This window comes from Polyodon spathula, chromosome 1 (genome assembly GCF_017654505.1).
Source record: "Polyodon spathula isolate WHYD16114869_AA chromosome 1, ASM1765450v1, whole genome shotgun sequence".
Taxonomy (NCBI): domain Eukaryota; kingdom Metazoa; phylum Chordata; class Actinopteri; order Acipenseriformes; family Polyodontidae; genus Polyodon; species Polyodon spathula.
Window position 1 is genome coordinate 22,907,427 of NC_054534.1, and position 27,283 is coordinate 22,934,709.

Consider the following 27,283-nt stretch of genomic DNA (forward strand, 5'->3'; position numbering starts at 1 on the left):
AATAATAAAAATTTGCAATGGTGTTGCTTGTTACAGTGCTGTGTATCAGGGGCTCACCCAGGATCTAGTGTCATCTGTCTTAAGCAAACAAATTTCTCACATAAGGGAATAATCAACAATGTTTCACAGGATTATTATTATTTTTTGGCCGTTTTGCAAACTGAAAACACAGTGTAGCAGCCTAATTTCAGTGTCATTTTTCAAGGTAGCAACGTAGCGGCCTGTTACGCTCAACAGCGATGGCGAGAACCCAGAACTGTCTTTTCAGCACAAGCACTTAATTCACACACCGTAGGAACTGTGTCTGTGTCTTTGTGTTTTGTGTGGGTGATAAAACTGGACTTTTGGTTGCTTTTGTTTGCCGCTGTTGTATCGCTTCCATCATTTATTATTTACAAGAATTTGCCATAAGGCTCTGGACGTTGTAAACCATTTCAATAAACACCCTTGCACCTGTTCGTAATTGTCTGTGTGAATTTTACCTACACTGTACTCACTTGTATCTACTCACCACTTTGCCACAGAGTAGCCACATTCTCAACAAAATAGAATGATTTAATGTGTTTCAGAACCCCTTGCAGGTCTTATTGTGAAGAGACTTGGGTTACTTGTTTTATTTATGTTTAGGTTCTGTATTCACTGTGATACCGGAGAAAGTGTCTGATAAACGCTCCTTTTATCTTTTTCTGTATTATCAAGCAACAGTGGGGCTGTATTTTCTTGTTCTGTAATAATAAGACTTCCTTAATTTAATTTAATTTTTAGTTTAATTTAGTGCTACAGTGTGGTCACAGTTCCCATTATTTAAGCTGTTTCATAGTTAGTTTTATGCTCTTAGACTATGATATGTAATCTACAGTAAGGGGTATTTAAAAAAAAAAAATGTTTGAAATGCTACTAATTGAAGAACTTAGGATATTAAGATGTCAAGCTCTTAAAAAAAAAAAAAAAAAAAAAACTAAGGACAAACATTTAATTTATTTTAGTATTTCTAAACTCAGCATGAGTGAGGGTTTAATGGTTCAGATGGTTTAGTATTTACAAACCATTGCATTTTCTTTTGAAGACAGCGTCAGTGTTCAGCAGTATTGTGCAGGAAATCCATTTGGGTGCCCCATTTGATTCATAACATTTCCCATGTGGTGTGTTATGATTTAGAATTTGTATTTACTGATACTAAAAAAAGATGCATACATTTTGTTCAACACCTTAGCCTTGACCACTCTGTAAATAGGTTTAATCAAGTTCCAGCCTGTTAAAACACATAGATTTATAGAGTTTCCCATTTTGATGACTTGTTTTTTACGGCCATTTTCAGTGGTGTTCAATATGTGGATCTCCTGTGTGTCTCCCAATCATTTAATGAGCAATGAACAACTGACAACAACTTAAAATAGAATACAACAGGACTCAGACAACTGATGATAAACTTGCCCAGTTGAACGGAGACTGTAGCCCAGGTGGACAATGTGAGTGTTCGGTTGTGTTCAGTTTTGTGCAGAAGAGAGAGTGAAGCAACACTTTAGACTGAGCATCCTCTCTTCTTGTTTTAAATGGGTGTTGTAGACCATACATGTTACATCAGACTAACAAGAGCGAACTCCAACAATACAGTCCATGAACAGGTGGGCAGTTTGAAAAAGAGGTAGAACCAATATATGTTAAGAATCTTATTCCAAGTAATGTTTTTTTTTTTTAAATCAAAGGACATGGAGACAAGGTAAATTAAAAATCACAAGTGTCATATTGTCATAATTTAGTACAAATGTTGCACTACACACTGTTTCATGAACATTGATCGTCAACCGGTACTCCCTATGTCTGTTTTGACATGCTGTATTGTTGCTCAAGCATAAATACTGTACTGCTTTTGGTAATGTAAAGTCAATGTTATTTCAGTTTTGTTTTGTCAGTAAGCAAATAAGAACATTACATGTCCCATTCTAGACAGAATAGTATACATTTTAGTCAACATCTTGAGCTTGTAAGCATATTTTGTGTACTTACTGAACATGTGTGAAAATTTCTTGTGCAGAGCCAGGAATAATGGAATAACTGAAGACTCAGCAGCAGTACATCTACATTACACACTATACTTTGCCTGAGAAACAGTAAAGACGAATGCTGTTGTTTGTTCGCACACAGTTTTGTAGGGTTGACCTGAAGCCTTTCTGCTCTGCTTGGCTGTACGCACACATCTGTGACTGATGTGTCAGACTGTCATGTCTTTAAGGAGATTCATTGTTAACTCTAGTTGCTCAGCAGCTAATCAAACATTTCCAGTAAACGACAGCCTGTTCACAGCCGTTAGTAGATCTATGCAAAGCCATGGCTATCAAATGAAAAGGAGTTATCAAAGGGACATCAAAAGTGTGAGAGGGAAGCAGGAAATCTCATAACAGGAATTTGGTTTCAGTCAATTGCGACAATACTTGACTTAAAGAATAAAGACAAAAAGATCCACGCGTTGTTGACAATGTTATCTCTATTGGTGTTTCTTGTAAAAGCTTAAGAGTACCCCCTCCCCTGCTTTCTGCTGAAAGTAAGAGAAATGGCTGTTTAGCGGCAGAGTGGCCAGAAAACTTTGAGGGACGAAGCGTGTGGCTGTACGTAAAACTACTGTGTAGTAGGTGACGTAAACAAACTGGTCTGCCAAAAGTGGCTGGATTCTGGTGAGTGCAAAGAAGGCTACAATGTAAAAGCTTGATGTAAATGTTCACACATGTTTGTAATGACTGAGTTAATGAGCTAGACTAGACGAACCTCAGGAGGCCATGTTTCAGTGGTTTAGCCAAGAAACTAATACAAAAAACTATACAATTGATACTGGGCTCCTTTGCAAGCAGTCTAAAAAAAAAAAAAAAAAAAAAAAAGATGGAGTGAGAATAAACGTCTCCATTACTACCAAAAGGCATGGTACAGTCAACTTAAGGCATAGTCACAGGGCATTGTGGGGAAGCTAGTTTAAATAAAGAAGACTTTTTCTCTACGGTCTACCCCCTGCCTTTTATGAGCAGGAAGATGTATCCAAAAAAATGTTTTTGTCACCCCTTGAGACCAATAATACCTCCACCAGTATTTGTAATCTGAGCCTGTCTAGCCTTGGGAAGGACTGTGCACTACAGATTTCTTGCTTCTTGTAGTCGTGTAGTTGTCTACTCTTGAAGAACCGGGCCATCATGAACAGACGCTCTGCCCCTGGGGACAAGGCAACAGTTGACGTAGTCATGTAGCTCTGATGGATGGGAACAAGTGCATGATTGCTATTAATCCATTCTGCTGGAAATCGGTTTGGTGATGTGACTTCAAGATACAGCCAAGGTTGCCGTTCTGACAATGCTTATGTAATGTAGTCTTGCAGTATGTTATACAAAAGATTGCATCAGATATATCTGATACCCCTTTTTAAATGACTTCAGCTGGTTACATTTTTTTAGAGAGAAAAAAGTCATGTGATGTAAGATTACTGGATCATTTGCACTATTCTGTGTGTTCCACCCTGAGGCTGGTGCTTTCTTTTAGAGCATTTGGGTGTCCTAAATCTGTGTATGGTGCTTTTTTTAAATGCTGCAAATACAAAATGTTTAATCACACCAGTGTCAGGTTTAAAGAAGATAAGATCAACCAGGGCTTATCTAAATGACAGCAAGTATTTTTTGTTTGTTTTGTATTTTTTCACTCACAAGTGCAGTTTTAATGCTTAACAGGGGCTAAAAGATTTGTCCCACCCAATTATAAAATATGAAAATATGTGATTGAGGTAACTGGGACAGGCGCTCACGGCGCACACCAAATAATTCAGTATTCATTTGTGCCATTCCATCAGCATTGGTCTTCTAACTATGTTTCAGAGGTGAGCTGCACATCTGCTTCCTCTGTATTTGTGAAGTGAGATTTGATTTATGTAGACAGCCATCTGCTATTTGTTTCAACTGAAACACTGTTCTGCTTCAATGCTTGTATTCAGGACTAGTCTGAAGGTATGAGGGAGAATAACAGATTGCTGTTTGGAAGAATTAGTAATACCACATTTTTGTATTAGTGGTAATGTTTGTTTGCACATTCCTATTCATAGCTTAGGCATGACTTTCCATGTCAAGAGTATACTGTACATTCACCATATCTTTAGAATGTTCAATGAAGGTTTGGGAAATCTTTAGGTAATATGACATTATTAAGCACCTTACAGTATCTTTCCTGCTTACTGCTACTGTCTGCCCCACCTTAAGTGTCTATTATTTAAGTGTACATTCTGGCTTGAGTATATTAAATTCCAAAATCCAACCCCATTACCAGTGTTGCATCTTGAAATGTACCCTGTTTAAGTGATATAGTGTAAATGTATATTCCCATTTTACTGTACAGCTGGTAATGCTTTTCATACAGTTAACCGAGCATGTGCATTGTAAACAGGCACGGGTACAGTGTCAGGGACACACACGCTTTCAATAGCTGCACAAAATGGTTGCAAAAAAGAAAGACTCTGAATTCTGAAATGAACACAGCATTTGTTAAAGTTACATCTAATGATTTCTGTTCAATTTTGAAGGAGGAGCCAATTATATGTAGATGTGTGAAGAAACTGAATGAATACAGTTTTCAAAATGAATATGGTGAATTGTCTGCGACATAGATACTGCATTTAAATAACAATTCAGTTCTTGAAAGATCAAGGGAGATTTTGTGAATGTGCATAACTGTGCATTGTTTACCATTTACTGTGCATTTAATTAAAATATGGTATAAACTGGTGGTTCTGTGTTTTCTTCAAGTTAAATTAATGAATTGTTGGCTTGAATTAAGTGAAGCTTTAGGACTGTAGTGTAATGCATTTAATTACCGGTAAATAATATTTTATAATAAGAACTAGACTTCCATATTACCAACCTGGAGAAATGCATAAATATAGGTTATACACGCAAATGGGTTAGACTGTATCTACTGCACCATAAGGACTGTGCTGTTGGATACTGGTTACCTGGAAGTTTGAGTTCTGGATGCTGTTGCTGTTTCCATTTAACCCCATCTCATCCCCCTCATGCGCTATTTCACTATGATTTATTTCCTTTAGCATGTCATTGGTGGTATTTGCTTGTTACTGTAATTCCCTAAGGCAACACATTGAATGAAGCAGTGCAAAATGTGGACAAGTGTCTTATGTGACTGGATGCTGGATCACTCCACGATGTAGTTTTAAGATGTTTTCTCAAAATATTTGATAGTCTTACAGGTTGTAGTATTGAAACCTTTTAAAATATATTTACAGCATATATAAAGTGAGAAATAAAGAGAGATCTTGTTACTTAATGCCAGTGACAAACTCACCCACCCTGGACTTCCCTGCTTTTTAACAACTTTCCCATTCCCATTTTGTGTTGAAAACAGTTCTACCCCAATATCTGTCTTCCTATTCAACCCAGTGAACGCGGATATCCATTGGAGTGCAAAGTTGCCCAAGCTTTCCCTATTGCATGTAGAAGCACATGTAGGTGAATAGTGTGCAGGTACAGTAACAGAAATCTAGTGTATTCATAGTATCAAATACCGCTCTGACCATTATTGGAAATAAATTGTGGATGAAAGCTTAGTGCAGGGTTACAGGGTATAATGAGACTGTATATATTACATCTGGTAAGTGAGGCTGTAGCATTGTGCTTCTAATCAAGACTTAAAATGCAGGCTAGTTTGAGTGAAAGTTTATACAGTAATCCTCTTGGTAGCATTGACAGTAAACATGGGAAGTTGATATTACCCTTGGACCAACATTTAGTTGCTATGGCAGGGTTCAGTTACAACTGCTTTCCAACATCATGAATTATAGGATTACAGGCTGTAATTCAGCATCTTCAGGGATTTCCATAGGAATAATCAGATGACTTTTGCTATTGTCTGTATTGTATATTGTATGTTTATATGAGCCCAGTTCTACTTAAAACAATATGTACTTGATTATTTATAACTATAAGGGTTCTGTTTTCCAGCTGCAATCAAAATGTATTTCTAAATCTTTTTGGTCATTACACAATAGTACCTTTATAAAGTACAGCTATATTTTATTGTGGCAGGATTATAACAGTATTTAAATATATCTAAGTACTGTTGAGTCAAGTTCTCTTCAGCTGAATCATGGGGACTTGATATCCAGTGATATAAGGCAGATCTGCCCTAGCAATACCAATGCTTTTATCTAGCCTTGAATAAAAGCAAATGTATTACATGCATTGCATTCATTATGTATGTGTTTGTTGGAATAAGAACATAACAAATAAATACATTGCAGTTTTGACTGATCTTTAACTCGTATCCCGCCGCTCCCAGAAAATTAGCAGAGCAGAGTGAATTGTAAGATCAGTAGTTGTTTGGGATGTTTTCCCCTAGCAATTACTTCAGTGAGCAGAGTGGATAGGATCCTTATGGTGGTGAGAAACATAGCTTGATAGATTTATGCAAAGCAGGGTTATTGTGGCTCAGTCATATGTATTCAAGAAGAAACTTCTGTTGAGACTTTGGAAATGGTTGTGCATGCTACTGAAAAGGGAATATTTCTGAATACCTTGTAATACAGTAAGTATATACATCTTTGAGCATTTTCGATACCACTTCTTATTGCGGTAAAAACAAGTAAATAGAAATCCCGAGATGTTGGTCAATAACTGCATTATACAGTTTTATTATGCTGTTACTTTCTTAAGGGCATTTCTTTGGGAACACCGGACCAATTGAGGCTGACTGTGAGGCTCAACTGAATTGTCTGTTGCCAAGGGGCTCATATCACAGATGCGTCAGCTGGACCACGACTGTTAATTACACTGGCTGTTGCCTTCACAGGACATCATTTTATCTATTTGACTAATTCATTCTCTCAGGCCTACATGTTATAAATCATACTGGCTTCCGTTCACACAAACAGGCATTCTGTTTATTTGAATAATGTCTGCCTTTAGAATAATGTTTACTTCAGTTAAAACATTCCAAGTCTGTCAATTGCGTTTTGAGATTTCAGCCTCCATTGCAATAAATGTGCAATAAAACTGTGCAGTTCCACATAAAATACACCACACACCAAACCTGGTTATCCTTTTTTGCCGATGTTCATAATATCCTGAATGTAACTGAGAATAGTATTGTAGGGACTGTCACAAAAAGAGATAATTTGCAAGATAAGGGAAACCACATTCACCAACCATCTTGTATGTGTGTGAATTTGAACATAACATGAAACTCTTTCAAACAGCATGGGTACCAAATCTATAAGAATTTATGTATTTTATAAGAAATGTGTGGATTGTAGTACAAGTTGTGGTTGGGGGGGAGGCTACAAAAAACTGATTTTAATTGTACTGTAGAATGAATTAAATGATGTGCTGTTACACACAGCAGCACCAGGTCTAAAGTTCATTAAAAGAGGCATTATAATGAGATATATATATATATATATATATATATATATATATATATATATATATATATATATATATATATATATATATATATATATATATATATATATATATATACACACACAGTAGCGTGCGAAAGTATTGACCCCCCCTTGGCATTTTTCCTATTTTGTTGCCTTACAACCTGGAATTAAAATGGATTTTTTGGGGGTTTGTATCATTTGATTTACACAACATGCCTACCACTTTGAAGATGCAAAATATTTTTTATTGTGAAACAAACAAGAAATAAGACAAAAAAACAGAAAACTTGAGCATGCATAAGTATTCACCCCCCCAAAGTCAATACTTTGTAGAGCCACCTTTTGCAGCAATTACAGCTGCAAGTCTCTTGGGGTATGTCTCTATAAGCTTGGCACATCTAGCCACTGGGATTTTTGCCCATTCTTCAGGGCAAAAAAGCTCCAGCTCCTTCAAGTTGGATGGGTTCCGCTGGTGTACAGCAATCTTTAAGTCATACCACAGATTCGCAATTGGATTGAGGTCTGGGCTTTGACTAGGCCATTCCAAGACATTTAAATGTTTCCCCTTAAACCACTCGAGTGTTGCTTTAGCAGTATTCTTAGGGTCATTGTCCTGCTGGAAGGTGAACCTCCGTCCCAGTCACAAATCTCTGGAAGACTGAAACAGGTTTCCCTCAAGAATTTCCCTGTATTCAGCGCCATCCATCATTCCTTCAATTCTGACCAGTTTCCCAGTCCCTGCCAATGAAAAACATCAGGATGGTGTTCTCGGGGTGATGAGAGGTGTTGGGTTTGCGCCAGACATAGCGTTTTCCTTGATGGCCAAAAAGCTCAATTTTAGTCTCATCTGACCAGAGTACCTTCTTCCATATGTTTGGGGAGTCTCCCACATGCCTTTTGGCGAACACCAAATGTGTTTGCTTATTTTTTTCTTTAAGCAATGGCTTTTTTCTGGCCACTCTTCCGTAAAGCCCAGCTCTGTGGAGTGTACGGCTTAAAGTGGTCCTATGGACAGATACTCCAATCTCCGCTGTGGAGCTTTGCAGCTCCTTCAGGGTTATCTTTGGTCTCTTTGTTGCCTCTCTGATTAATGCCCTCCTTGCCTGGTCCGTGAGTTTTGGTGGGCGGCCCTCTCTTGCCAGGTTTGTTGTGGTGCCATATTCTTTCCATTTTTTAATAATGGCTTTAATGGTGCTCCGTGGGATGTTCAAAGTTTTGGATATTTTTTTATAACCCAACCCTGATCTGTACTTCTCCACAACTTTGTCCCTGACCTGTTTGGAGAGCTCTTTGGTCTTCATGGTGCCGCTTGCTTGGTGGTGCCCCTTGCTTAGTGGTGTTGCAGACTCTGGGGCCTTTCAGAACAGGTGTATATATACTGAGATCATGTGACAGATCATGTGACACTTAGATTGCACACAGGTGGACTTTATTTAACTAATTATGTGACTTCTGAAGGTAATTGGTTGCACCAGATCTTATTTAGAGGCTTAATAGCAAAGGGGGTGAATACATATGCACGCACCACTTTTCCGTTATTTATTTCATTTCACTTCACCAATTTGGACTATTTTGTGTATGTCCATTACATGAAATCCAAATAAAATCCATTTTAATTCCAGGTTGTAAGGCAACAAAATAGGAAAAATGCCAAGGGGGGTCAATACTTTTGGAACCCACTGTGTGTGTGTGTGTGTGTGTATATATATATATATATATATATATATATATATATATATATATATATATATATATATATATATATATATATATATATATATCTATATATATATACACACACACAATCAGACACCAAGAAAGCCTGAAGCCATGAATATAAAACATGAATATACCGTAATACAATGTATAAAACTTGTAAACAGTATACAATGTAATTTGCTTTTAAATGTCAGTAGACAGTTGTGAACTGAATATACAAAACTGAATATGCTTGTGTTACAATTTTAAACATGATGGACATTTTAAGGCTGGTGTTAGTACATATGTTCTGTGTATTGTTTCTCATTGTAGTTTCAAAAGCCCTCAGGAAAGATAAAGCATATGGCAAGAAGTAGCAGGAGACATACTGTAACTGCCACACCCTAATGTATAGCAATGGACTAGTTTGCCAAGGAAGCTGTGCCCTTGATCAAAAGTTAGGATTATATTCTATCTTGTGTAATATCTGTTAATCATAATTGTGATACTTCTTTTAATAATAATAATAATAATAATAATAATAATAATAATAATAATAATAATAATATATATAAAAAAACATGCTTTTTCATGCTACAGGTGTCTTATTTATTTCAATGAAACATGGATTTTCTGTGTCTCTGGGTTAGTGCTTTAAAATTGTATTTTGTGTTCCGAGAGGATTTAAATCCACAATATAGTTACAAAAGGGTTAACAGGTGTGTGACGGTTGATTTTGTCTCATTTAAACTGGTTGGGAGACTAGAAAGCTACCCTGTGTACCAAACCTGAGATACAATTCAACAACCTACCAAATGTCTTTGACAGTAATGAAGTGGTCAAGATACAACCTTTATACAGACAGAACACCTTGTGAAATTATACTGTACCTGTTTTTTTTTTTATTAAAGAGAGTTTATTATCAATTTTCAGTTTTTGCATGGATGTTCAGAACTGTTCTGGCCTTCAATTTGTTGTTCTGTTTTCACAATTGCAGCTCAGATTTAATGAAACATTTAATTGACATTTGTTTTTTTTCTTCACCTGCTGTGAATGAACTGTAGCTTATGGTGGCCAACACTTTCACAGCCATGACCATGTGAAAAGCTGAGCTAGTGAAGGCTATATCTTGAACTGCTTGTTTTTGATTTTTTTTTTGTTTGTTTCGAGATACTGAGATCTTTTTTGCGCTCTTCTGCAGGTATATGTATGGAGGCGGCATACGTACCTTCTTTTAGTCCAGTTCCCCTCATAGTCCAGCTTTTATTCTTATTTTTAAAGGGAAAAAATTGCATTATTACTGCTGGCTTTTGTATTAAGGTTTATTAAAAGGCATAATATGCAAGGATGTGACTCACAGATGTGTTAAAGGAACGTTATTATTTTTTTTGTTATAATTAACTAATGTAGGGATTTAAAAAATAGATAAAAACACTTGGAGGCAAAGAGCCTTTGTCTAAATGTTTGGAATAATCTATCTCCCTTCTGCATGACCCCATGTTGAGTTACTGACCTAATTTCAGGCAATTAACGTGAGCCTCAAAGTAGGAGTGGATTTAACTGGCAGGCTCAGATAGACAAGTTTCACTCTGCTTTTTTTAATAGGGTATGCAAGATATATTATAAAGACCATAAGTATATGGTCTTGAGTCATTTATAAGGATAGTTGACTGTATATTGATAAACATTAGTGTCATTTTTACTTGTGCCTGTGACCTGTCAGGCATATTCTATTGATTAGTCTTGGAATATTGTTTTTAATTTCTTTCATGTAGCTACAGTATAGTGAGCCTGCAGCTACTTCGCTGTTCATGTGGATTATGTACTGGACAACCAGGGACTTGCCCTGAAACACAGCTGGGCTGTAATCAAAGAGCAGTAATGTGCATATGTGGCTAGCACTTTCTGTCAACCCTGTAGGGTTTCAAGGTTTGCATTTGCAACTAATAATGTCCAGAGGGCCTGTTTTAAAACCAGCCAGGTGAGGAGAACAACTAAAATAGTACTTTAGCAAAGAATGAACTTTGGTATTTTGTTACTGCATTCCATTCAGAGTTTAACTATCATAATGCATAGATAACAGCTCTGGTGTGTCTCATCATCTTTTAATAAAACCTGCATTGAATCTTTATGCAATAGGAGCCTGTCTTACCCAGTCCAAAGTTCTTGCTAACGACATTTACTGAGATTTGAGTGTTGTCTTGAATAAAAGACATTGTTTAGCTGGTCCTCTTGGTGGACTAATTATCCTGTCACTCATTACAGGCATCATCTGGTTGAAGTTACTAGTGTTTTGACCAGATTTGTTTTAACATCTAGTACCGCAGAAATATAGGGCACTATTCATAGAAATACACATAAAACTTACATAGACTGTTGTGAAACAGCCTTTTCGTGAACATCAGGAGCTTATTGTTTACAGCTTGTCCCTGTTTACAGCACGTATGCTATTTAAAAAAAAAAAAAAAAAAAAAAAAGACAAGACTGTTTATTTTAGGAGGAAAGAAATAGAACTGTATCTGCAAATATGACAGACGTCTAAACTAGAATAAGTAGTTGAAAAAAGGTCAGAAGTATAAATCTTGCAGTTGCTTAGTTATTCAAGTGCTCATTAACTTTTGCACACAACCGTTAATAATATTAAATAGTTATGTCAACTGCTGATATTTTACAGCATGTACAAATGCAGTTACTGAAATGCAAACAAAAAGCAATGGGTTCATTGGTGACTCTGTAAACAAAAACAGTAAACAGTTTTTTGTGACCCCCTTTCATGTTATAACTTCAGTTTCCAAGGAATTTGTTTCAAGCTGTGTCATTATCTTGTATAATCCGGCCTTTACTTAGTGCTTTAAAAATGGAGACTCTGTTAAAGCGTTACTGAGCGGGCTGTAAGGTTTAAAACACAGCACATTACTTTCCTTAGCTTTCTGCTTTGTTGTATGTACTGTATTCCTACAATATCTTTTACAATATAATTGCAATTGTTTTGAGATTTTTATTAACATATCCCTGGTCATAAATCAGTTTTGACCAGTTATTTTCGTTTCACATTGGTTATGCATCGCATTGGTCCGTCAAAAGGTCTTAAATCTGTTCCCGTCCCTCTGAATCATCTGTGCCAGAGTGAGCAGGACAGGTGAACCAATCAAAATGCTGAACTTTGAGAGAGGGAAGATTGAATTCAGGAGACATTTTAACGGGAAGACCTGATGTAAAACCGATGTGAAATGAAAATAAATGATTTATGGCTATGGCTGTGTTAATAAAAATATCAAAACAATCGTGATTTATGTTGAAAAAGATATTACAGGAATAGATACAACAAATCAGAAAGCTAAGGAAAGTAATGTGTTATGTTTTAAGCTGTACAGCCTGTTCAGTTTCACATTATTGATACAAATACATGTCACATTACTTATTTTAAATACTTATTAAATATATTGTTAATTAAACCTAAGGCTGTGTTCACACTGAGCTTGTTGGGGGGGTGGTTCTGTATGGTTCAATTAATTTAGAGTGTTGTGTGTATAACAAAGTTCATTTGACAAACAAATCGAACTGAGACCACTTGAAGAGGTGGTCTCAGCTAGTTTAGTTTTCCTGATAAACTGCAATGTGAACAACAAGGAAACTCGGTACACTTTGATCTTTTAACTAGATGAGGTGAAAGTGAAGTTCCTTGGTTATTTTTTATGTAGTTGGTTGACAGCAATGCATGACTTGTTTCTGGTATTCTGCAAAAATTTAAAGTATAAAGTTGTGCCAAAAAATGTCAAGGGGAATAGTGTGGACAATGAAAGAACATGGACACAATGTTTTGATCGGACACAAAATCTAGACAGAAATTGACAAAGAGAATGCTGTCCCTCTAACTGCTGTATTTTCTTCCAGTGTTTGCTTCAATAGTGATAAAAAGCGATACAAAATTGAAATGCAAAACAGTCCCCCAATCACTGTCATCTTGTAAAGATACCAAGATGCATTGGAGATAGTGTAAACATTCTGTGCACTGATCATGAAAAAAAACTAACTGAGTTTACTCGCAAATTGCAATGTGAACTCAAATGAGCAGGACTTGCGTTTTCTGTCATTATTATCAAACCCGTTTAAAAATCCATCTGTCAAGGTATTCTGACTAAAATAACATTATAATAATTCTGACAGGAGGAGGAATAGAAAAGGTAAACTCTTGTGTTTGCTCACTCATAGTTCTTCTTGTTTGTGAAATAAAGGACATGTTTGTGGTGTTTCATACTGTTAGCAAGTCTTTCTTTCTAGGAACATAGTTAAAACCGTTTTTGCCAGGCAGCTTGGCTGGCATGTACTGAGTGTGTCTGAGCCATGAAGGTAAACAAGAGTCAACAGCAAACAAGAGTTACTCAGGTCAGGTTAATAAATAGTAAATGTGTATACAACCACTCTGGCCATGGTGTTGTAACTATATACTTTTACTATCCAGACTGAGGCAATAGACTTTAGATGCTCAGTTTGTTTACCTCAGAGAAAGAACTTGGTCATGTTACAAACAGTAACCTGCATGCTCAGTCACCACTTACACAAACCTATTGACTGCTGCTTTCTTTTGGTTTATAACCTTCCATCCATTTCTTGTTTAACTTTAGGCCTTGGGAAGTTTAGTTTAAGTTTAGGAGGAGAAATTAGCTTCTGTTTGGAACTCCCATTCACTCTATAGCTCTCATACAGTACAGTAGGTGGAGTTTGGAATGACACAATTATTAAAGCAAACATGAGCTCTACTGCACTAATAAACTCTGTTTGTATAAGTGCTATTGTTTCACTTTGTAAGTTTTTTCAACTTAGCTTGTTTTCAGGATCAACGCATGTCATTGGTTATAAAGCACTGGAGAAGCAGCTCATTGGTTGAAGGCTAAGGGTTGGAATACTTTTTTTCCCTCTCTAGATGACATGACCAAGGAAGTTAAAGCCTAAGACATCCTAACAAAACTTACTGTGGTACCAGGTACAATGTATAGTAATTTGATGCAAAAATATGTGTGTCTTTCAAACTGCACATGTGAGACCTGCTGTACAGTACATAACAGAGGGTAAGATTTTATTTTATGAATCACTTTGTCTTTGGTCGTTAACATTTGAACATTTTAATGATGGTAGTGGGTTTTGGTCCTTCCTCTTCACTTTGGCTTAATTAAGGTTACTCAATTGAAGGTTTAGAAGTGACATGTGTTCAATAATAAAAGTAATTTAGTATGCTTTTTGTTAATATGTACCGATGCAATTCAGTAGTTAGGGGGACAACTTTTGCTATAAAAGGCTTTTTTTTAATCTTTCAAATTTGTTTTCTGTGACACATTGTCTAGTTTTGATGGAACATCACCAAGTGCATCTACTTTACTTGACCATTTGCAAGTTTATACAAGATAACATTTCCATTGAGTATACACTGCACTTTGGAACTGTGGTTATCTAGGCATAAGTTTCTGTTCCACCTGCAACATACCGTTACAGTACATAATTAATCAATAAATTCTTACATCTCTGAGTTTGTAATAAAAAGTACTGTTGGGCAACATAGTAATGGGTAATTTGCTGGAAGTTGCCAAAGATTTTATCTTACAGTCTGGGTACTATTCCAAATAGAATTAAAACCTCCATTTTGTTTCCAAAATACAAAGGATTTGAACCACTGAAAGTAATCCTGTTTTAAAAAAATGTCTTGCAAGCTTTCAAAAGCAGAAGCACAGCTTTTCATAGCTGTTGTACATTTAGGTGCTGCTACATAAACAAAACATTGGCCTATGTTTTATTTGGCTGTGTACCTGGAGAATATTAGTCTATGCCAAAAATGTGACACATATGTTTTATATTCTGTCAAAGCTACTATGTGCAATGATATTCTTTCCAATATAAAAAACAAACAAAAAAGGGTTAGTTCTGATGTTTCCCCAAAGTATTTGGCAGAAAACCTGAAAGTGTTGTTTTTTATTTTTATTTTTTAAAAAACAGGCTTAATGTTTTTCTAAGGCTATTGAATAAAGTAGAAACATTTAATCCTATATGTGTGCTTATTTATTTTTCTTTGATCACACATATACTGTAGTCTTATGTTTCTGTCTCAGTAGAAACACACATTTGGTACTCATCTGAATTCCTTCTTAAAGATTACTATCCTGGATGGTGCATGTGGTGTGCACTTCAGTTTTGCTCGTATATCTAATGAACTCAGCAGTGCATTCTGGGTCTTGTGAAATCCTTCAGAATAATAGCAAACATCATAGAAAGGCATGAAAGTGGTAAACAAGTCTAATAAGATACACTTTGTGTGTTTATATATATATATATATATATATATATATATATAGTTTTTTTTTTTCTCCATTAAGGTCCCTATCTATCAGTGGCAGCTGGAGAATTTTGGTTCAAGTTGGGCGTAGGAGGAAAAAATGAACGAATGCGGAAAGCGCAAAAGCCGTTTTCGCACTGATTCTTTCTTACCATTGAAATTTCACTATGATTTAATATGCCTTGATGTTATGTAAAGCCACGTATATTCACATATGGCTAATCTAAAGCATCTGTATTATTTTATCCAATTGAATTGGGTAAATGTGTTTACATTAGCTCTATGTACAATGTATATTAATACAAATATATATTTAATGAACAAAAATAGAAACATCATTACATGTATAATTACATAAAGTAAAGCAGTTAAATAAACAGTACTCCCCTACTTGTACAGTTATTTTATCCAGTGATTTTTAATGGCAGCAAACTTCTCAATGATTCTCTTGTTGAAGTCCAGTATGTAGTGGATCATCTGTTTCTCTATTGACAGCATCACCAGTGCGTTGAGTCGATCCTGGCTCATCGTGTTTCTTGAACGCTTTTATCCTCTTTAGAGTTGAAAAACATCTCTCGGATTCTGCTGCTGTCATGGGTGTTGTGATGAGAATTTACAGTATTGTTACAGTCTCTGAAAATGTATCCTGGAGATTATTTTAAAGAAACAACCAAAATAATGCCATAGCACCACTAGCACAACGAAATTCTGGCTTGCAATATATAACAGAAAGTTCAGTTCTCAATCTTTCTTTGTTAAGCATTGGATATGCTTGCATTGGAAAGCATTGGCTGTGTCTTTCAAACAAGTCACTTTACAATAACTTTGCACTCACCAGATCTTTTGTGAGTGTGTAGTGTTTGGACATTTTCTTCACTTCAGCTATGTGTCTGGGAAACTCAGACTCGGCTGACAATTTTGAACCTGGATCATCAATGCATTCACGCATTTTGTTGGTACTCCTGATAAACTTGGTAGTAACTCTCTCAGCATAGACTGTGCCAATGTCTTGCTTCTGGAGTTGACTGTACAACACGTCAACATGGGGCATTATATCAAGAAAAAAAGGAACTCCCTGTCTTACAGCATCCGAATAAACCCCCTGGCCTTGTGAATTGTGTTGGAATCAATCTCCTGAACTTTTGATTGTCTTAAGCATTCAAGCAGTTCCTCTCTGTGGTATGAAACCAACATCACCCTGCTGCAGCCGTGTTCCAGTTAGCCATCATGGGACAAGATGCTAGATTACTTTTACAGGTTTTTACAAAGGAGGATACGGACAACATGCCCCACATGTCAGCCTGTTCCTATCTAGTTTTAAATAACTTTAGAAGTGTTAAAGGGACTTAGAGCTCTTAAAATAAACAAATCCCCTGAGCTGGATGAGATCCTCTGAATAGTACTCAAAGAAATGAAAGAAGTTATTTACAAACCGCGAACCACGATCATGCAACAATCTCTTGACATAGGGGTTGTACCGACAGACTGGAAAATTACAAACGTAATACCGATCCACAAAAAGGGAAACAAAACTGAACCAGATAACTACAGACCAATAAGCCTGACTTCTATTATATGCAAACTTATGGAAACTATAATATGGTAACAGTAGCCTGGGAGACAGTCAACATGGTTTTAGGAAAGGGAGATCGTGTCTAACTAGCCTGCTCGATTTTTTTGAGGATGCAACATCGATAATGGACAATTGCAAAGCATATGGCATGGTTTATTTAGATTTCCAGAAAGCTTTTGACAAAGTCCCGCATAAAAGATTAATTCTCAAACTGAACGCAGTTGGGATTCAAGGAAACGCATGTACATGGATTAGGGAGTGGTTAACATGTAGAAAACAGAAAGTACTGATTTTTTAAAGGAGAAACCTCAAAATGGAGTGAGGTAAGCAATGGAGTACCACAGGGATCAGTATTAGGTCCTCTGCTATTCCTAATCTACATTAATGATTTAGATTCTGGTATAGTAAGCAAACTTGTTAAATTTGCAGACGACACAAAAATGGGAGGAGCGGCAAACACTGTTGCAGCAGCAAAGGTCATTCAAAATGATCTAGACAAGATTCAGAACTGGGCAGACACATGGCAAATGACATTTAATAGGAAAAAGTGTAAGGTACTGCCCACAGGAAATAAAAAATGTGCATTATAAATATCATATGGGAGATACTGAAATTGAAGAAGGAATTTATGAAAGACCTTTTTTTGTTTTTGTTGACTCAGAAATGTCTTCATCTAGACTATGTGGGGAAGCTATAAAAAAGGCCAACAAGATGCTCGGATATATTGTGAAAAGTGTTGAATTTAAATCAAGGGAAGTTGTTAAAACTGTACAATGCATTAGTAAGACCTCATCTCGAATATTGTGTTCAGTTCTGGTCAAAGAAGACTACACGGCAACCTAATTCAAGCATTCAGAATTCTAAAAGATATTCACAATGTCGACCCAAGGGACTTTTTCGACCTGAAAAAAGAAAAAAGGACTAAACAGGATTGCTTGTTTCGAGACACTCTGCACTGAGGCTGGTCGGTGCCAAGAGGACTGCACCTCCTCCGGAAAATCTGGAAACACTGGGAAGGGCTGGGGGGGGAGGTGAAGTTTGTGGCGTTCTGAAAACTGAGCGGCTTTGTTCAGGCACTGCCGTCCAGGGAACCTGGAAGAACTTGGAGGCTTGCTCCATAAGCGCATGAACTGAGCTGGAGGGAAGGGTAACACCAGTCTCTGAGGTAACCTCAGAGCTGGAGCCCATATCCTGGGTTAGTTCTTGGATCTCTTGGTCTCTTTCTGTGGGAAAGAGCCACCGTCGTAGGAAGCTGCAGTTGAAATCGCGTCCTGTTTCACCTCCCCTCATCGTCACGTCATGACGGGCGACCGCTGTTGAGAGCAGTTTTAGTCCCGGGGCAGGTGCCGTAGGTGAAGCTGGGATCAGAACAGGGAGAAGAACCTGCTGCCTGACCAGGTACTAACCTGAGCCATCTGGCTCTTCAGTTCAGAAATATCCTTTGCCTGCCTCAGGTGTCTTGACCACTAACTGCTACTTGAAGGAGACTTTGAGCGGCTGCGAGATCGATGGGCTGGAGCCTGCGCACGGAATGCTCGATGGCAGATGGAGGAAGGGGGGAGGCCAGGGCTCACAGTGCCGCAGAGGGCTCAGCTAAGCCAGTGTCCAAGCAATGAGGGTGCAGAGACACAGAGGCTCTGGGTCACCGAGGGCACCAAAGCACAAAGGCACGAAGCGTCTAAGCACTGTGGTTACCGAAGCACAGAGTCTCTGAAGCACCGAAGCATGGAGTGTCCAAGCACCGAAGGTGCTGAGTCACTGAGGTTCTGAGGCACTGAGGGCGCTGAAGCACCGAGACACAGAGGCACCAAGGCACCAAGGCTCTGATGCACCGATGAAGGGAGTGTCTGAGCTCTAATGGCACTGAGGTACCAAGGGCACCGAAGCACTGAGGCTCTGGGGCACTGACACCTAGGTCGGCAAAACACAGAGCACCGAGTGCGCAAGCACGGAGGGTACTGGGCTGGGTGTCTAGTCTGGACCGTGTGCAATCACACAACTGGGGCAACGTGTAGCTTACAACAGAGTGGAGCACATCCTACAGACAGTAAGTAAAAGAGAAAGTGGGTTTTTTGTTTTTGTTTACTTAAACTCAACGCACGACGTGGGTGGGTTGATGTATCCGTGGAGTCTGCTCGACAGTGGGGCAAAGTAGAACCAGACCCAGTGGAGGAAGCACACTTGTTTTTGTTTGTTTGTTTGTATGTTTTTTAACTGCAAGGCAGTGAAAAAAACACACACTTACACACACAGCAGAAGCTGAAGTGGTAGGGTGTATGTTTATTTAGATTTTTTATTTTTTGGGCTGCGCACACAGAGTGGGCGTGCCGAGCCAATCTAGTGGAGTCGACTCAACAACGGGCATGGCAGAGCTGGGTCCCGGGGAAGGAATCACACGCCCCTTGTTTCTGTTTTCTCTTTTTTTTTAGCTGCAAATAGCAGAGGAAAAAAAATACAAAACATCAGCACTGCAAGGTTAGGAAAGCAGACCACAATCGGCAGGCGATGCAGGCTGTTGAATGTTGAAAGATTAAATGGGAGTGCAGTTGAGCAGCATTTATAGCTCAGTCTTCCGGGCAAGTGGCAAGCCGATTTCCAGCAATTAAATTGCAGGGGAACTACCAGAAAACTCGAAGTGAGAGCTCTTTCACCAAGACTCAATCACGCAACTGGACAGGTTAGTTTATACCTACCATACCTACCTGAGTGAGAAGCAAAAGAGAAAGCGATCTCCGTGGAGTGACTACTTAATCCCTCGGTAGGCAGGACTGAGGACATCACTCCCCAGAGGGGGGCCTATCAGCAGCTCTGACATAAAATCTTCAGTAAATACCCGACCTGTGGCAGGCATATGCCAAAAGAATTGGTTGTTGATCATCTTCAGATTGAAAGGGAACATATATGCTCAAGTGTTCGAATCGAATGTCACTGGGATAACATAATTAAGTCTGTATTGTCATTTATACATGGAATTATTATACACTTTTATTTGTATCTTGTAATGTGAAGATTCTAGATTGTAACTCACAGTGACCAACCTGTTTTGTGATCCCAGCATTGGAATCTGAAGCAGTTTATCCTGTCTTCACTCTGTCCTCAGAGACTCTCTCCATGTTCTGTTCTAAACATTCTATTGCTGCATGTGACTTTGTGTGAGAGATGCACACAAAAGTGAAATTACTTTGGGAGAAATCCCCCAGTTGATTAATGACTCAAAGCATGTGTAAATAGTTTACTGGCGCTAACAACAGTACATTCATAGGGTTAACATGACATGGCAGTAAACCAGATTCAGATGGTAAGAAGGATCGTTGCTAGGATCTTCAAACAGCAAACACTAGATTACGGCAGCACTCCTAACTTATCTTATCAAGTTTGGCAAATAATTTGTATTGTTTGTTAATTCTGTGTATGAATTGGCAAAACTTGCATGTTAAAACATAAGCTTTTGTAAAATGTGTTAATATGTAGTTATGGCTGCAATCTCTTTAGTAATTACTTTCCTGGAATGTTTTCCACATGACTCCCTGATACAGTGCCAGCTACAGTTCATTTCCAAAATTACAAATAACAGGGAGACTTACGACGGGTGCATATTTATTTCTTATGCCTCAAAGTAACATTGAAAATGTTGAAACATTAAAGGTTAGCACGTTATATTACCCAAAAGAAATGTAGCACAACTTACAGTAAATGAGTCCTGGGACTTCCATGTTGCTACACTGCTGTGTGATGCAATATACTGGGACTCTTCCCGGTATGAGAATTTTTGGATCCAAAGTGTTGTGTAAGAGTTGTGCAATTTGACTGATGGCTGAATAACATGACAGAGCTGAAAAGTGCTGACTTCCAGCACAGTGATTTCTGAGCAGGATGACATTGCTTCATATAGGCGATGGTGCCAGCTTGATGCTTACATTGACAGATTTTCCAACAGACACTTTATTTTTATTCATCCTCTCTTCATTAACATGATCATATGAACATAAAGGAAAGTTTCATTTAAGGATAATACATTGTAAAAATAATTACCCCCGTGATTGGTCTCGTCTCACCATCACAACACTAACTGTTTCCAGTTACAACAAGCAACGACACAAACTGACTGAATTCTGTAGAAGGAACAATTGCAATCTGAAAATGTAATTATTTTTGTATTATTATTATTATGGGGTTTTATTTATAGAGTTTTGTCAGGGTTGTCAGGTAGTTGGTATTTTTATAGTGGCCTATAAAAATTCCAAATATGCAAAACCCCAGGCCTAGTATGGGAGAGTACAAGTACTTTCAACATTAACTAAACCTTGTTCCTTTAATAGCTTGCATTCTGACACAGCACCCCTGCCTTGTTACCATTAGAATATTGTATAATATGTTGGCCTATTAAGAACCACATAATTTGTCTTAGGGAAAACATGTTTTCTAATCTTGCAGTCTTATTTGTCTATATGACTTGCATAATCATTTTAGAATGTGCTCTAGGCACCTTGATTGAATAAGCATGTTAATTTATAACATAAGTATACGTGGACTGTAAAGGGGTTATGTAACAACCCAATAACTCCTTTTGAGGTGTTGTCCTGAGGGAGTTTTAAAAGTGGTTAGAGAGTGTCATAAATATTGTATTCCATAACCACCCATAGTATAACGTCTTTTTTTGTGAACGAAGTTGTTAGTTTAAAATCTATGCTTGTTGATTGTACTGCGTATGTGATCTCGAAAGACATGGTTTTTCTGTTTTTTACTTTTCTGTTTTTGTTCCCTATAGAAATTTTATTTTATTTAAGCCTGTATTAAAACCATCAGTTGATTCTTGTTACTTTGAATAGGCAGTTTGGATAACTGTAATGTCAGATCACTTCTGTAATTAGAATGGGTGTAAAGGCTGACATTTGTGTTGCTTTCAACACCATTTACTTGTCACAAGCAATCAATTTGCCTTATGTAAACCTGCTGCATTTGACTGCTTATTGTGCATGCACAAGCAAGTGTCATGTGTCATGTTGTTTATCAAGCAACCTGTTTTCAAGTCTGCAGCCGTTCATAACTGCTGGTAAAATCACATGGCAAGGTGTGCAAATATAAAGATGGTGGACAGACATTGAGAGAAATCGGTCAAACTTAATGATCTGTGCAGGGGACATCTAAGTTCTACAACGTGACTTCAAATGAATTGTATGACCCAAACAAGAGACAGGCTCACTGGAGGCATACACTGTACATGCAGACATACAGACAGAGATAGACTGAACTGACAGGACTAATAAATGATGAGGGTGCCTTTTATCTGGTCTGTTGCCAGTTATACAACAGAGCCTGTTGAAATAATCTATATTTTAGAACCTTTTTTTTGTCCTAAGAAAACTAATAACTGTTGCTTTTGCTTTGTAAAATACTTTTCTAATTAAGTTTCAGTAACACATTACTTGTTACATCCTCCTCAATGTGTTTGACACAGTATGTGGCATTTATTTTAAGTAATGAGGGCCAGGTGATGTCTTATTAAGCAGGGCTCGTCTAATTTTCAAAGAAAATGTTACTCATCAGAGGTGATTACAACGTTGCTATTTCTATCTACATTTATCACCCTCTTCTTTGTTTGGTAAATTTCAATAATGGGCATGACTAAATAGGCATAATTCTACATTCCTGTCTTGTTAGTCCTAGGCAAGTGACCACCTGACCAATCTTGCTTTATGACAAAAATGGCACAATAACTGGGATTTATTATAATTTATTTGGTACTTAGTAAAACATTGCCCTGTGCATGAAAAGTGGGGTTGTTGTGTTATATTTATATAAATAATTAATGTAGACCCCGAAGCCCTCTCTCAGACATCCTACCTGCTGTGTTTGGCTGCCGGAAAAATCAGCTAGTGTTTGCCAGCTGCCAATCCCTGACCAGCAGGTTCCAGCAGAGTGTCAGGTATAAAAGGGTCCCGCAGATTTACTTCAGGCCTGCTGCAAGGCCATAAGCCAGTGGACTGAAGATTGTCCATGCTACCCAGACAACGAAATCTGAAAGCTGAATCCTCCGATCTATTTGTGTCATAGCTTTGTGAAGAAGAAGCCAAAACCACTGACGACCGGGTGTGCTAACTAAGGATTAGTTCAGGGATCGTAGATCCCCAAAGTACAGTGAGGTGGATAAGCGGGACCTCCATTGTGTTAGTGAAGTAGCGCTGGCCGTGCTCACAACACCTTTTATTTGTAGTTTTTGGACAGTGGTTATTTTGCCTTTTGTACAAACTGTTGTATGTCGTCCGTGAGCTATCATTGTTGGTAGCGTCACGTGAATTATCTATTGTAATAAAACCTGCGCATCCATAGGGCGTGTCAAGTCAGTCTCCAGTCAGTCAGCAAAAAAACACACCCCTCTATTGTACCCTTTGACACTGCTTTGCAAGCTCCGAGATGTATTGACATTTACTACATCTTGTAAGGTTGTGGTGGAACTGGAGCGGTTTACCAACAATAGATATATATGTGCTTTATGAGTCATACTGTAGAGGCTACTGATTTGTTTCCAGTCAGCACACGTACTCCCAGATTAGAAAGTTCTCCATTGTGATGGCATAGTAACTAATGAAAACTATTGACTTAATTTATCTTCTTTCTAAATGAACTTGGATTTAAAATATAATGCAAACATGCTCCTGGATCCCAGTCTCCTGTGGAAGGAGTTATTTATGTGGATGTTGATGAAAGCTGACATCTCATATATTCAAGTCCTTATTCAAAAAAATATATGTAGCTTGAACACTGTGTTAGCTCCGAACTCTACTACTTTGATTTTTGGAATGTACACCTGCATGTGCACGCAGCTACGGAACACTTCTGAACCCAAGGTGTTTTTAAAGAGCTGTTTGAAAGATCTATAGTGAGAATGTCTGAATCTGTTACTAAGCAAAGTATGTAGTTCATTCAGATCGGATCAATATTGGGGCTATGCAGAGGAAAAACGTCTTATACTTGGACAGTGGGAAGGGCTAGACCTGAAGTGTTTTTACATAGACCAGACAATGCTTTAGTCTTTATTTAACATGGATTTTCATACTTTATTGACTCATGGAATCGCAAGCATCTCTTAAAAAGGGAATCAATGTCCCTACAGCTAAAACTAAATGTGGGCATGTTTACAATCTCTGCTGTTTAGTAGCAAGCTTAACTAACATTATATTGTAAAGTGTAAATTTGAATGCAATTGTAGGTCAACGTAACATTTAGAAGTTGACAACAATTAGCACTCCAATTTTGATTACAGTGCTAAATGCAGAGACAGATTTTGTACTAGAGAGATTAATGACTGTAAATTAGAACCACTTTATTCAATTGAGAGACCGTTATTGGTGAACTGTACAATTTTCACCTTAGCTGAGCACCACTAGCACCATGACCTGTCATTTATGTAACTGATTTATAATTTTTGATACTTGCAGCAGGGAACCTACTGCTGTTTCTGATTTTGTTATACGTTACTTTTCTCTCTTTGAACCCCCTACCCCTTAATGAAACCCGATTTCATGGGTATTTTACCATGCAAGTCAGGGATGTTCTTGAAAGCACCTTCCATTGTTAATGTGTCATTTACTAATAAACCAGATAAACTGGGACAGTAAAAAAAAAAAAAAAAGCCTAGGCCAATACAAGCTGTGTTATTATGGTAATGAGGTGCTTTGATGCATATTATTTCTCTTTCAATTTACAAAGAAATAACTTTTCTGGGTTTTCTATTTATTGCACGAGCGACAGTAATTGGCAGCTTTTGGTACACATGTCTTCAACTAAGAAAATAAATACATTTTGGAGAAATGTTTGTTCTCTCACACTGTGTTACTAATGCTTTTTTCTTTTGTTATAAAGTGAATACCACCGAGCCAAATCTGGACTCATGCATTGTTTTCTGTTGTCCAGGTGGCACACAGCGGCTGCCGCGTACCATTGGAGTGTCTTCTGCCAAGGAGCTCATTTTCTCCGGCCGTACTGTGGATGGAACCGAGGCAAAATCCCTTGGGTTAGTCAGCCACGCCGTGGAACAGAATGAGGCAGGAGACGCTGCCTTCAGGAAAGCCTTGGCCTTGGCAAGAGAATTCATTCCTCAGGTGTGTGTGCCCTCCATTAAGAATATTACTGTGCTTTCCCAATATTACAGTGTATTACTTGTAAACAGTATCTGAAAGATTTGTATATTTTCACCAGAAGTGTCAATTATGGATTTCATGTTTACACATATTTATAAACATGTACAGTGCACTGGACCGTTTAAATATAAAATTATGGATTGAGCCAAATTCACAAAGAAGCACAGCACAAAGTAAAAGTAAATGACATTGTGTGATTAACCTCTGCATTGCTACGACAGTGCTCCCCATTTACAGGAGTAAGCAATACATAATTTACTAATACACTGTTCTGAGCACAATGAATAATTGTATAATAACAAGGAATAATTCACTGGATGAGTTTATTAGTTGATAAATCTGAAGGGTGTACATGTTTTAACCTGTGCCTTTAACAGAGAAAGTGGCTTTTGCATGCTTTGGATACCCCAGGCTACTATAACTTGACTCCAGTGTGTGGATTTACTGAAATCATAACAGTGTTTCAGATTAAACATCTGTTTTTAGTACTATTGCATCACATTGTTTCCCAAAACCTGTTTAAAACACTGATGTACACTTGAGTTGCACTTTGAATTCCCAGCATCATAGTAGAGTTTCTGTTCAAGCAACGGCGTGTTTGTTACACTGAGTCCTAACTATAATGATTATGACAGTACATCATTACAGATGTAGCTATTGTCCCAGTGCGTTTAGTAAGCCAGTGCTTTTATTTTACTGCTTGCCTGATTTACAGTATACTATGCTAAGCACTCCGCCTCAGCTCAGGCGTTGCTCTGCCAAAAAAAAGCAATCAGCAGTTTTGACTTATAAGCAACCTTCTGGAAATAAAAAAGATGGAATGTTAAAGAACACGTATCTTTGTTGAAAAGGGTGTGTTCAAAAACACTCTGCTTACGTTGGAGGGCAATAACAAGAAGGGATGATTAAAACTGAATCAGGTTGCAACCATATCCTATCACCTGAATTGCTCTACCTCTCAACCAGTCTGTCTGCATCTCTCTTTCTAAGGTATTCAGTAGTAATATTGTTTATATCTGCATTTCAGGGACCTATAGCTATGAGAATGGCTAAGCTTGCCATTAACAGAGGAATTGAGGTAAGCATTTAAACAGTATCACACCCACCCTTCACCCATCGTGGTACAGGAAATATTTCATAATGTGTTTTTGCTTTACTTCCCATAACAGCATGCATTAAATAACCTATTGAGAATGACCTCTAATTCCTATGAACTTTTAGATTCACATTTCAGATTTGTATTCTATTGTTAATAGATAAAAGTACAGCTGGACAAAATGTGTTCTCGTTCTTACACTTATATTGTTGCTCAATATAGCAACATTAGGCTTTGGATTGATTTACTGTTTGTTAATGTACTGTGTTTGTTACACAGCAGAGTAGCCCTGTCATTGATTAGTATATGCACTCAAACTCTTTGTAATCTTTGTCATGTTTGTGTGTATTTTCAGGAGAAACGACATTGTATAACTTTAGGCTATTGCTGCTGCCTGGCACAATAACCAGTTTTTAATATGAAAGGTGTCTAATTTCTGTTATTAATAAAGCTGACACGTTAAAATAAGAACTTTTTTTTTAAGTTGCTGTTCAATTTTCTTTCATGAAATGTGAAAGGAAAAACAAGTAAACCTGGTAGTTGGGTCAGAGTGATCCAAAATCACAAAATAATTATGTGCTAAATATGACTTTTCCACCTGTTTATTTATTTATTTATTTATTTATTACAGGTTTGCAGCATTATACTATAATTCCTCTTAGGTCTGATCACAAAATGGGAAATTAGGACACATGAGTACAGTATCAAAAAGAGAAGACAAAAGAGGGGAGATGATTAAAAATGCACTTGTATTCCTTTATCTGGCCTTGTGTGGGCTTAATTAACCTAATATACTGTTCTCTGGTTGTTTCAAGTGATATGAAAACAGCTATAAAAAGAAAAGTATATAGACTACATGCATGTGACTCCTAGTGCTGCACAGCAATTGCATGTTGCTTGCAAAGGCTTCTGGAAAATCCAAATTCCCATGAACCTTTTTACTATTATAATTGATGTGTTCCTTATCTCATGTGATTGTTCTGCTATGATTTTAGCAGCCAAGGTTGACTAAATTCGTTGAGTAGCT

The 27,283-nt window shown here is 37.6% G+C and overlaps 1 protein-coding gene across 4 annotated transcripts in view; it reads left to right on the top strand.

Moving 5' to 3' along the window:
- Positions 1-27,283, top strand: part of LOC121315703 (methylglutaconyl-CoA hydratase, mitochondrial-like) — a 93,774-nt gene that overhangs the window by 59,569 nt on the left and 6,922 nt on the right. For all 4 annotated transcript variants that reach the window (XM_041250063.1, XM_041250055.1, XM_041250046.1 and 1 more), the window contains exons 7-8: positions 24,934-25,121; positions 26,188-26,238. In XM_041250063.1, coding sequence (XP_041105997.1) covers positions 24,934-25,121; positions 26,188-26,238 — 239 coding nt within the window. The remainder of the gene's footprint in view (positions 1-24,933; positions 25,122-26,187; positions 26,239-27,283) is intronic.